The 13,299-nt window shown below is 48.3% G+C and overlaps 1 protein-coding gene across 12 annotated transcripts in view; it reads left to right on the top strand.

The window, feature by feature from the left end:
- The window catches only part of PTK2 (protein tyrosine kinase 2), a gene marked incomplete at its 3' end in the record, with an annotated part of 253,282 nt that overhangs the window by 192,845 nt on the left and 47,138 nt on the right, over positions 1-13,299 (top strand). For 11 of the 12 annotated variants that reach the window (XM_079902116.1, XM_079902122.1, XM_079902124.1 and 8 more), the window contains 5 exons: positions 1,441-1,541; positions 3,173-3,288; positions 4,140-4,240; positions 7,065-7,154; positions 9,705-9,909. In XM_079902116.1, the coding sequence (XP_079758242.1) occupies positions 1,441-1,541; positions 3,173-3,288; positions 4,140-4,240; positions 7,065-7,154; positions 9,705-9,909 (613 nt within the window). The remainder of the gene's footprint in view (positions 1-1,440; positions 1,542-3,172; positions 3,289-4,139; positions 4,241-7,064; positions 7,155-9,704; positions 9,910-13,299) is intronic. The other variant, XM_079902120.1, reaches the window with a different exon arrangement.

The following is a 13,299-nucleotide window of genomic DNA, read 5'->3' on the forward strand; positions in this document are numbered from 1 at the left end:
CACTGGGCTCCATACTAAAATGGATACTAAAAGATATTTGCTCCTGCTGTGATTCTAATGTCCTTGCTTGGCATCATAAAAATCAACCCCAGGGCTTCCCTGGTGGCGCAGTGGTTGAGAGTCCGCCCGCTGATGCAGGGGACGCGGGTTCGTGCCCCAGCCCGGGAAGATCCCACATGCCGCAGAGCGGCTGGGCCCGTGAGCCATGGCCCCTGAGCCTGCGCGTCCGGAGCCTGTGCTCTGCAACGGGAGAGGCCGCAGCAGTGAGAGGCCCGCGTACCGCAAAAACAAAAACAAACAAACAAAAATCAACCCTGTATTGGTCCCCCAAATTTAAAAAAGTTTTCTTCATTTCAATAGTCTATGAAGTCCAGGTACTTTGGGGACCACTGCAGTGGGTCACATGTAAAGTCACTTCCCGTTTTGAGGTTCTGGAGTTCTGTGAAGGTTGTCCTGCTTCTCACTAATCCTAGTCAGTGTACTGTGCAGGTGAGCTTCTTAGCCCTGATATTAGATGTTAGAAATGTATACACACTTAAAAATACACACCCACACATAGGTATGTGCGTATATGTGCAGGGCCCTCTTGGTCATCTTGGGCTCAGTGAGGCAGTCACACTCACGTGACGGCCACAGGCCATATCTGGCATCAGACTTTCTTTGAGGGGAGTGCAGGACTGGAAATAGCAGGCCAGCATTTCTCCTGTAGGGAAGTCCTCACAGCAGTCCGGGAACTCGTTTGCTTAGCCCTGATAGTGATCAGGTACTGTGAGGGGATGAGGCCACAATGGTGGACTCAGGAGCCACCCGGGTCCAAAGCAGAAGCCCTCACAAACCCGTGGCTGTGGGCTCTGGGGCTCTGCAGGGGACACCCAGCCACACCCATGCTCACACCCACCTCATCAGCAACTTACCAATCAGGGGTGGTTTTTACCATGAAGGGTATTGCTTAGAAAATGAACCACACATTCCAACTTCATGAGATTTCCAAAGGAAAACCTAGAAAGTTAGCCCCAGGTCAGATTTGTCCATGGAAAATAAGAGGAGGTTTTCTTAACCCTTAGCTCTTACAGTAGGTCCCCCTGTAAAGTTGCTCACAAGTTCACTGCAGTGGCATCTTGTGCCTCACGGGTCTGCTTTTTTTGTGCCATTTATGGCGACTTGTGAGCTGACCTGACCGGTGGAATTGAATTCCCAGTTGCCACATCATTAGCCTTGAGTTTTTTTTATTCTTACTTTTTGGCTGTGCCACACAGCTTGTGGGATCCTAGTTCCCCGACCAGGGATTGAACCTGGGCCCTGGCAGGGAAAGCACCGAGTCCTAACCACTGGACTACCAAGGAGTTCCCCATTAAAATGCCTTGAGTCTTATTTGAACTAGTCTAAAGGAAACTGAAATATCTTCAAAAGACTGACCGTGGACCACTGTTTTTCCCCCAGTAACAATGCGTCAGTTTGACCACCCTCACATTGTGAAGCTGATCGGAGTCATCACAGAGAACCCCGTCTGGATCATCATGGAGCTGTGCACGCTAGGAGAGGTACCTGCCCCACCTCTGCCTCCCGCCCGCTCCGCCTGCCCCTCGGGGAAGTGTGCGACATACACCCTAGTGAATATGAGTAGAGCGTCTGCATCAGTAAGTTCCCAAGTAATCCCCTAACTTAGTGCTGGCAGCAGTGTCTTCCCATCGAAAGGATTTGTCAGGACTGGAAGCAACAGGTGATCAAGCGGTTCTTTTTTCCCTCTCTGTTGCTGTTGTCTGAAGAACAAGCCCAGGGGTTTGAGAGTGAAAGAAGTAACGTTAGTGGAGTTTGGGTAAATTAAGGGTGAATTTACGTAGATCAGAACAGTTGCTTCATCTTTTTGAGCATTCACTTTTCAGTGTCTTTCAGACCAACTCATGTTAGTCACAGTTTCTTTTTAAAATGTGAGTAACAGACTGTGGGCCAATGTCCTTATTTGACTCTGTCTGGATCACAGAAGCTCTTGAGTCGGTGTATCACCACCGCCTGGACGCTGGTCCCACCCGGGCCTGCTGAGCCACACAGCCTCTGTTTGTGTCCCCAGGCTGCTCTGTGGGCCCCTGCTTGGGGCAAACACGGCAACTTTCGAGATGTCTACACATGACTCTGTGGCACTGAAACCTAGTAGTTTAACCTTCTGACACATTATACACGTTACTTCGTCTTTGAAGGACACCAAACAGTCTTGCTTTTAATGAAAATTGGGGTTTTCTGTTATCAGGAACCCGAGGGTGCTTTGGGCCCGTCATCCTCTTCGTGACGGCGTCAGCCCTGCCTTCCGAGGACAGGCCACTGCCTGGCGCCTCCCACTGCTGTCCTCTTCAGCTTGGGTAACAGAGTTGGCGAGTGAAATATCTGAGGGCCTCTCCGGTGTCTTTCCTTCCTCTACCATGCCTTGCCAAATAAAATGGAGTGTTTACGGATTTTTTTGGTTCACATTATTTTTCTGCTTTTGTTTTTGGAGAGTTTGCTAATTCTTCTGGCTTAAATCATCAATATTTCTCCTTCGTGTAGGAGATTTTGTAGGGTTGGAGTGTTAAATTCATCAGCCTTCTTTGCTGTATTATTAGCATTTAGCTGAATTAGTCATGATAGCGGTAGTAAGGACCAGTAAGCCTAGTGCGTAAATACCCAACACGGGACCGTTTTATCCTTCTTCACCCAGAACCTCCTGGGGGCAGAGGGAGAACCTCTTGTCTCCCCTTCCTTTTCACCCCCTTGTGCTCAGGTCTGCCTGGGGCATGGGGAGGTCTGAGGGAGGTGGACTGACCGTGGCTGTGGAGGAGGCTTGTTGGAACGGTAACTGGAGCTGTTTGTTCTCCAGCTCTCATTATCTGGCAGTATGTTATACTGTGCCTTTATTCGTTCCCTGGAAGCATCTTTCCGTATTTTTTCAGAAATGTGTCTAGAATCATGAAGATTCCAATTTTGCAATTGGATCTCAAGTAAAGAATGATTAACCATAATTTCTGAGCTGATATGTTTCTTTCATTATGCTTTTTTTATTAGGGTAGAATTGAAGCCATTCTCATAAAAATGCATTTGGAAATGATCAGCACTGTTTTTGAATATAGCTCTTCTGCTGTTGATTTTTAGTCTCTGACACTAACTCTTTCTCTTTTTTCTTTTTTGGTCACTGTTCAAAAAGCTGAGGTCATTTCTGCAAGTAAGGAAATACAGTTTGGATCTAGCATCTCTGATCCTCTATGCCTATCAGCTTAGCACAGCCCTTGCGTACCTAGAGAGCAAAAGATTTGTGCACAGGTGAGACCCGGGTGTGAAGCTGGTGAGCTGCCTCTGAGCAGGAAGGAGGTGGGGAGAGGTTCTCACTGTGCCCTGAGACCTTTCGTTCCCCCAACTCTCGTACACGGATGGCACTAAACGTCCTGCTGTGCGTATCCCAGCCGAGTGTGGTGCCCTGGCGTGGGAACACATGGATTTGAGGGGTTTTTCCTCACGTGGAGTATGAAACAGGTCCATTATTCCCTCCACAAATACTACTGACAGCCTCTACGTGGCACTATGGACCTAAAACAGATATTGTCCTGGGACTTTCCAGGACACCATAGCGCCAGGAGTGACATCTGTTGGCCTTCTGCAGAATTTCTATTCATAATCTGGGTCTCTCATTTGAATACAAGTTAAAGCCCTTACAACTTATTTGCCTTGCATTGTGTTAGAGTTTTGTTATCCGGCACTGAAACGGACTGCATCAGCAAAATCGTTTACAAGTGTTCCAAAGATCATTTTACTTTCATTAATGAGGTTTTTTAGTAACCGTAGAGTTACACACCCTGGTCGTGTACTGTCTATCAGTTAATGCAGCCGGCAATATGATTGCATGAAAACTAATAAGTGGTTTCATTATTTGAGAATATTCTTCACCATCATTCAAAGTAATAATCACCATATTAATGAGTAAATATCTGCCAAAAGGAATATATTTGAAGTAAAGTAATAAGAGTGTCTCTCTTTTTCAGTGTATAGTAAAGCTCTGGTTTGTATTGTATATAAGCTGTCTTTCAGAGTACCTGTATGTCTTTATATAATATAGATGAGTTTGTGGGGGTTTTCCTTTGTATTAAAATGTATCGTCCCAAATTCTTCCTTATCAGGGACATTGCTGCTCGGAATGTTCTGGTGTCCTCAAACGACTGTGTAAAATTAGGAGACTTCGGCTTATCCCGATACATGGAAGACAGCACTTACTACAAAGGTAAGAAGTCAGAGCAGCAAATCAGAAACAGGCTCAGGAGCTTTAATGATTTTTAATTCTGAAAAAGGTACATTCTAATATGCTCAGCTGATTTTTGACAGTGGTATACAGTCAGGTCCGTGGAGGAAAGACAGCCTTCTCAACAAAGGTGCTGGAGCAGTTGGTCATCCCTGGCCAAGAAATGACCCTCAACCTGAACTCACTCGCCATTAACTCAAATGGATCATAGACTTAAATATAAGACATAAAACTATGAGACTTCTAGGAAAAAACATAGGGGTAAAGTTTTCGGATCTAGGGCCAGGCAAAGAGTCCTTAGGCTTGACACCAAAAACATACATAAAAGGGAAAAATTGATAGCTTCTTCCTCATCAAAATTTAAAAGTTTTGTTCTGCAAAAGACCCAGGCAGAAGGATGAAAAGACAAACTACAGAGTGGGAGGAAGTATTTGCCAACCACATGTCTAACAAAGGACCGGTGTCTAGACTACAGATAGAACTCTCAAAACTCAGCAGTAAAAAAAGAAAGGACACAGATAGAAAGTGGGCAGAAGATATGAAGAGAGACTCCACCGCAGGGGGTATTCAGATGGCACATAAGCACGTTACCCACCAGGGAAATGCAGAGTGAGCCCACGGGGTGGTATCGTGCACACCTGTCAGGATGGCTAAGGTAACGGTAGTGACAACACAAAATGCTGGCAGACACACAGAACGTAAATTGCTTGTGCAGATGTAAAATGGTACAGCTGCTCTGGAAAAGAGTTTGGCAGATTCTTAGAAAACTAAACATGCACCTCCCATATGACCTAGCTATTACACACCTAGGCATTTTCTCCCAGAGAAATAAAAACTCACATTTATACAAAACTGGTGTTTGTTCATTGTAGCTTTATTTCTAGCAGCCAACAGCTGGAATCAGCCGGGATGTCCTCCACTTCGTAGACACAGCTGGCTAACCTCCCCGCAGAGTGGTGGGTGCCCTGGCTCAGTGCACGCCGCCGGACTTACAGATCTGCAGTCTGCTGACTCCAGAGACTTTGATCCTTTAGCTTTGGAGCTGGACTCTAGCTGAAGGGATTTTTTCTTCAGTTTTCCCAATCTTGGAATCAGATTGACTTGGTTCTAATTTTCATATTCCTGGTACTTCAGCTAAGGTTTGGATTATAAAAGTCCATATTACGCTTTTAGTATATTTTCTAGTTATTACCACCATTTTACAAAGGCCAGTTTCTTGCTCAGTTTGATTTTCGTATTGTCGCAAGATGAGCCCTAATCTTACGTACAGAATTAGTCTTTTTCATTTTATACTGTAGCTGATGGCAGTTCTCCGTCCAAATGCTTTCTGTATACTACAGCCTGATCCTTTTTATGTGGAAGGAAAAGTCTGGTTGTTTATTCATTTTGATTATGTAGTCATTTAATTTAAAAACGACCAAGCCACCTTTCCACTGTTTTAAAATACATTTCCTATTACCTCACATCCTGACTAGTCCAAACCCTAGAATTCCACTAAAGGGCTAAACTCCAAACAGCACGGTGGCCAAGACTCTACATCATCTAGACAGCACTTAACGTGGGCAACTGATGAGTTCACACATTGTTATCTCAGAGAGGTCACTAAGCCTAGATCCTGCCAGGCTTCAGGAGAACAGCCCCTCGGGGTTAGGGTTCCTCGCCTGGAGCACAGCTGGAGAGTCATTTGTTGTGAGGGAATCAGAGGCTTTGACCTCGGTTGTCATGAAGGTGCATGAAGTTCAGTGGAAGAAAATTAATGAAACAAATGTAATTGTCTTCCGATTAAAAGTCTTGAGAGCACCCTTGCTTATAGAAGAGAGCCCGGCACCCTAGCACCCTGCTCCGGGCCCTCTGGATCAGGGCCTGTCCCCGCCTGGCGCCGGCAGCCCCTCCTCCCCCCGCCCCTCCCCCTGCCACACCCTCTCACTTCCGCTGGATTTGAGAAACTGACTCCCTGAGGGCTGGTATCTGGTGAAAGAATGTTGAGGGAGGTGGCACAGAGGAAGGATCTTAGGCCTCTAAAGAGAGCCAGTGCCAGGCTTTCGGAGAGTGTCCTTTGTGCTCTGTCGCCCTCCCGCCCTTCACGTCCTGGTGGTGGCACAGCCCGTCCTCAGGACACTTTGTGGATTCTGTGTTTGCACGCTCGTGTGCTTGCTGAGGCATGTAACTTGCGGAATCCACACTCCGATGCCTTCATAGGCAGGCATGGGTGTGCCCAGGGCAGCGACAAAGTGTCCGTTTGGGCTGGTGGACAGCGAGTGGGGGGCAGCACCTCTGGCTCTGGGCCAGTCGGGCAGGCTGGAACCCCAGCTGTGGCCCCTGCGTGCGGGGCCGGGGGGCGGGGAGCAGGGCCTCAGGCAGGTCAGCAGCACATCCATACCTCATTTTCCAGAGAAGTCAGAACCTACCAGGGTAAGTTTGTAGGACTTAGGTTATAATCTGTGTGAGGTACGGATATGTATGTGCACATTTCTCCCGGGAGCAGTGGTTCGGTGTTCAAAGCCACCTTATAGAGTAACTACCGTGAGTGAGAATTGACTGCGTGTGGCTACCAGGCCGCTTCTAAAGCCAGGCCTCCAGCCTGTAGATGAAGCCGGCACAACTGAGCTGGGAGCTGATGCCTCCCGGTAACCGGGCCGCCCTCCTCCCCTGCTCCCTGCCTCTCCTCTGTCACCCCCAGATGACCCAGCGTCAGGGAGTGCAAGGCAGTTCTCCCAAAGATTTTGGTACTAAAAATCTCAGCTAGCTCTGTTAGATTCCTGAGCAGGTGACAGGGAAGTTTTACTTTCTAAAATTAATCTTCTAGCTTCCAAAGGAAAATTGCCTATTAAATGGATGGCTCCAGAGTCAATCAATTTTCGCCGTTTTACCTCAGCTAGTGACGTATGGATGTTTGGTGAGTATTTGAAAACTTTCGTGTTAGAATTACAGTTCACGTATTCTCTGAGAGGGATTGAGCTCTGTGTGTTGTCAGAGTCTGTAGGTTGGTTTGCCTTCCCTTGCCTGGCCTCCCTCACTGCTCGCCTGCGCCCTCCCCGGTTCCTTAGACATGGGCGTGTGCCGTGCGCCCAGGCGGGGCCCGCGGGGCCCAAGGTCCTGCCCCTAGCCCCTTCTCACTCCGCCTGCCTCCCTCTCAGGGAGGTGCTGTGTCCTCCCTTCTCTCCTGTCTCCACGGCCTCAGACATTCCTTTTATGTGAGTGACGTAAATGGTTAACCTGTCCGTGCGGTTCTGCGACGGCCCCCAGATCCAGCATGTCTAAGATTGCCCTTCATCTCTGTTCTGGAATCTGACCCCTTCCTGACTTGTCTCAAGTCTTGGAAGCGTGACCCTTCATGTTCTGTAGCTGCTGCTGCTCTGGTGTCCACTGTGTCCCCTCCTTCCTGCTCCAAGTCCGTCCCTGTCGTCGTCCTCCTGCGCTGCATTCTTGCAGAGCCCCCAGTGGAGCGAGAGTGTGGCTGTCGTTCACTCTGCAGTACTTAACTTCTACTACCTTATCCGGATTTTTAAATCACTCACCTTTTTGGTGTGGATGACACTCCATCCCCGCCCCACTTTCCTGGTGTTACTCCTTCTTTCTGGACACCTCATCCTGACACCTTCTCCTCCGGTTGAAACTCTTTTTAACCTTCAGGAAGAGGTTGGAAAGAGTTTCTTCATTCACCTGGAATATCCGCTCTGCCATGAAGCCCCAGGTAGCAGGTGTGCCGTCCAGGCATAGACTCCCTTTCTCTGCTTTCCCAGCGCTTCCTCTCTGTGTCCAGACACTCACGTGTAGATCTTGTGAATAGTCCTGTGTGCATATTTTCTCTGCCGGATTTTAAACTGCTTCCCAGGAGATGCCCTGTTAAGTTTATGCACCTTCTTTTTCCTATAAATAAAAATAACTTTACATACATGAAGTACGTGTTCTCATTTTTTCTTCTGCTTCCTTGCTGTTGACTTTCAGTAACCATTTAGTGCCCTAACTGATATTAGGTAAAGGAAGGAATTCAGTAAAACAGGAAGTGGTGTGACATGATTGGAGAAGGCACTGGAGTCCAATTGGCTTCAGATCCCAAGACCTCGCCTGTCAGCTTTGTGACCCATAGAGCAGGTTACTTGTCCTCTCAAGAGGACTTCACATTTCAAAGGGTCTAAGATGCCTTTTTTTCACATTTGTGGAAGTAGGATTTGTCACCAATCAGTGGCATTTCACAGTTGGTGTTAGTCGGGGGTGTGTTAGTCATGTGGGTCCTCACCTACACGCATGTAGACTGTTTTGTTCATATTGGTGCTATTTTCTTGTCCGAATGAGTTTAAAACCGCTCTTTGGTAAGAATAAAATAATTCTAAGAGGTAACAAAGGATCACATTACAACTTAGTGGGCAGCATATCCCGCCCTTTTTGGATGAAATAATAGTGTCTCTTATAATCATGGCACCTCAGATTTGATAAAATACAGTTTTTAAAGAAATGTAAGGTGTGAGAATTAAAGATAGTGTAAACTTCAAGGAAAGGTGCCAGAGACATATGAAGGTCTCAAGAAATGATACCCAGTGTTGTTATTACTAATGATGTTGTCATAATTTCTGGTGAGAAAAGCAGAACTAAGGCATTATTTTTGTCATACACTCTTTACTTTGAAGTTGTTGGACTTTTGGCTAATTTCAGATCTAACTCACATTAATGTGATATAATGGCATAATGGTATATGCCTTCCTCCTCTGAGGCACACAGCATCTTAGGTGCTGAAGATACAGAAAGACAGTCACAGCCCCTCTGCCCCCAGGACCCGGTGTATGGGGCACGCTTGCTGTGGGTTAGGCGGGAGCTTCCCAGGGGGCAGGGCAGGCAGCACAGGAAACTCACAAAGGGACCTGGAAGAAGAGAACTGGTGGAGAAGAAAATGAAAGGCATCGAATCTAGAATTCAGCACAAGCCAAGTCACGAAGGAGTGTGTTCAGGTGCAGGTCTGAGTGGCCAGAGTGCCAAGTGATGGGAACCTGTAGAGGAATCTGAGTATTCTGAAAGCATAAGACTTAAGTTGCAGGGTTTTCTTTGTTAAGCTTCAAGCCAGCTGCTGTGATGATAAGCAGGTTGGACTAAAGTGGAGGGAAATCTGAAATGCATTCAGCTTTTTTTTGAATTGGTTCACTAAACTATGCTATGAAATATCACTGTAGCTGGTGGGCCATTTTCTAATGGAGAATTTTTTAGAGAAATAAACCTCTTAGAAAAGTAATGGGTTTTTTCTTGATAATACTGTTTCATTATTCGCATCATACTAAATTAGTATTCCTGTTCTTACTTGATAACAGAGCTAACTGAATGCGGCTCTATTTGGCTGATGTGCCCGTAATCACACAGGAGGTTCTGTCGTACGAACTATGAAGTTATTCCTGAAACGTGGGAATCGCACTCCTGCTGCTAAGTTTACCATTGTGTTTTCGTCCCCGCCTCGCAGGTGTGTGTATGTGGGAGATACTGATGCACGGTGTGAAGCCCTTTCAAGGCGTGAAGAACAATGATGTGATTGGTCGCATTGAGAACGGGGAGAGGTTGCCCATGCCTCCGAACTGCCCTCCCACCCTCTACAGCCTCATGACCAAGTGCTGGGCCTACGACCCCAGCCGGCGGCCCCGCTTCACTGAGCTCAAAGCTCAGCTCAGGTAGGATGGGGGGCGGGGCGGGGGCGGGGCGGGGGCGGGGCTGGGGGCGGGGCGGGCAGGCCTCCGCTGCTTCTCCCTGGCAGGTCCTTTTATCAGTACGGCAAACCTGTTTCTTGGGCAAACGTAATTACTTCTTTATGGATTTGTATTTATTTATACATTGTTAGAGCCTTAAGAAGATTATGTCTTCAGGTCTTAATAAACTTCAAATTGTGATCAGGTGTCTCTGCCCTGACTGCTGACCAACGTGGCACAGCCCACAGGCTCTGCGTGGTCTAGTCCCCGCCCACTCCCCAGTCTCGCCTCACACCATCCCTTCCTCTGCTCCAGAGGCACCCGGCGCCTCTGCCTTCCCCCGCTTGCCCTCAGGGCGCTTCTCTTCAGTCTTTGGAGCCCAGCTCAGGGTTGCCTCCTGCAGGAAGCCTGCCTCATCTGCCCCACCCCCAAAGAGCTAGCCCCTCCTATGGTACCTCTTCAGCGCTCTGTTGTTACAGCTCAGCATCCACGTTACCTGTTCAGCTGCCGTCTTGTGACTCCTACTTCGTGCCAGACGCCATTAGACCCAAACCTCCAGCTGCCCCCAGTCCCCTGGCAGGAACACACGGACTTCTTAGTGTGCTGGGCCGCCCCACAGGGTCTGCGCAGAGCTGACCTGCTACTGGCCAGACTCAGAGGCCTCGACAGGTGGCCCTCATCCCGTCTTGCTCATTTCTGGAGGCCTGGGGCAGAGCTTAGGACCAGCACCTGGTCAGTGCTCAGTAAACACTTGTCGAACTAAAGTCTAGATTGAGACTTAATACTTTAATCAACAAGATATTTTAGTATAATACATAACCAACCAGCCAACGCCATGGTTTAATGTGCTGTTTCATGTTTGGAGTACTGCCCTGATTTTATTTGAGTTTTGTTATTTGCTATATTCTCGTCATTTTTCATAAAAATTACCAAATGTCAGGGTCCAAAAGCCCCCGGCAGCTCCTCTAGCCCACCCCTATCCCCCAGCGCTTGAACCCTCTCAGCCTCCCCTCCCCTCCGGCAGCGCCACCTGCCCGGCTGACGAGTTTCCTCCAAAGAGAATGTTTCTGGGAAGGAGCAGGGCCTTAGTGAGAAGTGGGAGAGATTCGTCCAGTCAGCAGCTGTTTTGCTAAGTGTCTCCTTTGTTCTAAGCTAGGTTCTGTTGGCCCAGCAGTGAGCAAAACACAGTCCTGCCCCCAGCGTCTGAAGTCCGGCCGAGGAGGTGGGGGTCGGCACCATTGGCCGCACGGTGACACCCCTGACGCTCCCCCTCTGGGCCCGCTTCCGGGGCCTCGCGCGTGACGGCCGGCCCCTCAGGTCTTTCAAGACAGCTTTCTTCAGGCTGGAGCGCTCCAGGTTCTTAATTCTCATGCAGCTTAGTTATACCTGCTGTCCCTGTTGGAGCTGGTTTTCGAACATGCTTCATTTCGTGTTTTGCTCATACATTTTTTTGTTCCTCCTTGACCGTTGCTCAGAATCTGATACATTCTGTCCATGAACCCCCCCTCTGATACCAGTTCCACCTGCCCGCCTCCCCGGCGCGTTCCTCCCCCTTACTCTGGGTATCCGCCGGCTTCTCTCCGCAGCCTCCTCCCCTCCGCTCAGTACTTCTCCTTGGTTGGTTGTCTTAACTGTTCCTGTGGCTTCGCTCCCCACCTCCGTCTGTCTTTAGCTTCAGTCCTGCCTTTTCCCACAAGTCCCAGACCTGTGTCTTCAGTTGGAGGACATCGTGTTTATCCTGAAGCAAAGCCGTTACCGTCTCCTCTTGCCTGCCTCTTGCCCCTCAGCTTGTGTAGGTTACAGTGGGGCCTTTGTCTCCACCTGCCTCTGGGAGCCATCAGTAACTCCTCGCCCGCCTGTGCCAGCTGGCCAGCCGGAGCATCCTCACCTCAGGGTCTTCAGACCCACTCCCTCCTCCCAGGTCTCCTTGCCACCCCGCCCCCGGCCCGCATACTTCATCAGTCAGTCTTACCAAACATGTCGAAGTGGGAGAGTAACTCCCTTGCTCAAGACAACTTTCAGTGGGTTCCTGGCACCCCCGGTGTTAGTTTGAGGCTTCCAGAGTAGCACTTAAGGCTCCTTGAGTTACGGCCAGTGTCTTTCCATCCCTTTCTCACACTGTGGCCAAACTGACCACACGCCTCCGCCAGGAAGGCCTCCTCTGCACGTGCTGAAATCAGCCCTACTGTCTTCCTCAGCCTCTTTCCCTGCTCCGCCCGTGGGCTGTCCAGAACTCTTGCTTCTTCTGGCCGTGCCCGCCCTGTGGGCCGCAGATGGCCACATCCCGGTCCAGTCAGCTCCACAAACACTGAGCACCACATAGCTGGGCCTGGTGCTGGTCACTGGGCAAGAGAACCCAACACTTTTCCTGCCCTCGAGGAGCTCACAGTCTAGTACGTCTCATCCCCTACTAGACTGAAGCTCCTTGAGGACAGGGATCGTCATACTCACCTCGGTGTTGCCCACACCCCAGGCCAGGAGCTGGACCCCGTGAGGACCAGACAGCTGCTGAGTTCACGCTTAGCTCTCACAAAACTCATGCTGACACTGGCCGGAGGACGGTTGCATTAAGGTGGAGCAGCTCCAAAAACTGTCCCAGGTGAAGGCTTAGAACTAAATATAATTATTTTATACACACACACGTATAAAAACATCATGTACCTATTTATAGACGCTTTCTTGTGAACAATTAGTCCAGATTATTGACCATTAGTTTGTTCTGTCTGTTTTGTGTTAGTCAGAAATGGAGTTTAACTTTGTATTTGGAACATGTAGAACATGGCTACCAAATAAGCCAAATAAAACGTAACTTTATAATATACTAGCTGCTTGGACACCTATATGTAACAGTGTATCACAAGTAATCAAACACGTTCTTTATTGAGTTTTTAAAAATGGTTATTATATCCAAGATTCTAACAAAGTAATAAATTTTGGATAGCCCTTACCCCAGGGCACCTAAAAATGTTCCCAAATCCCATTCTCCTTGTCTATCTAAAGAGAAAATGCTGCAGATAGACTCAGTTTATTGTGGGCTCCACTCATCTTTGGCTAGACCACGTCTTGTTTCTACTGTATCGTAAGTTAAGAAAAGTGGCTCTCGGTGACTCTTGTTAGGCAGAGGGTTGTACTGGGATGGGTCGGTCTCTGTGACCACAGGACCTGTCCTCCTGCCATCCTGTGTCCTTATTCATAGATGTGCCTCATTGAGGAGAATGAGATTAACCTCTGGGCAGCCTAGTAGCAAGTGTGAGAAATTCCTCAATAGGAAATTTCTCATAACATGAGCTCTAGCATTTCATACTGTGTGACTGACAGGTTATAAGAGTGCACTAAATATTTTTTGAATGAAAAGTCATTTAATCCCTAGCTAGT

The sequence above is a fragment of the Stenella coeruleoalba genome (assembly GCF_951394435.1).
Source record: "Stenella coeruleoalba genome assembly, chromosome: 17".
Taxonomy (NCBI): Eukaryota; Metazoa; Chordata; class Mammalia; order Artiodactyla; family Delphinidae; genus Stenella; species Stenella coeruleoalba.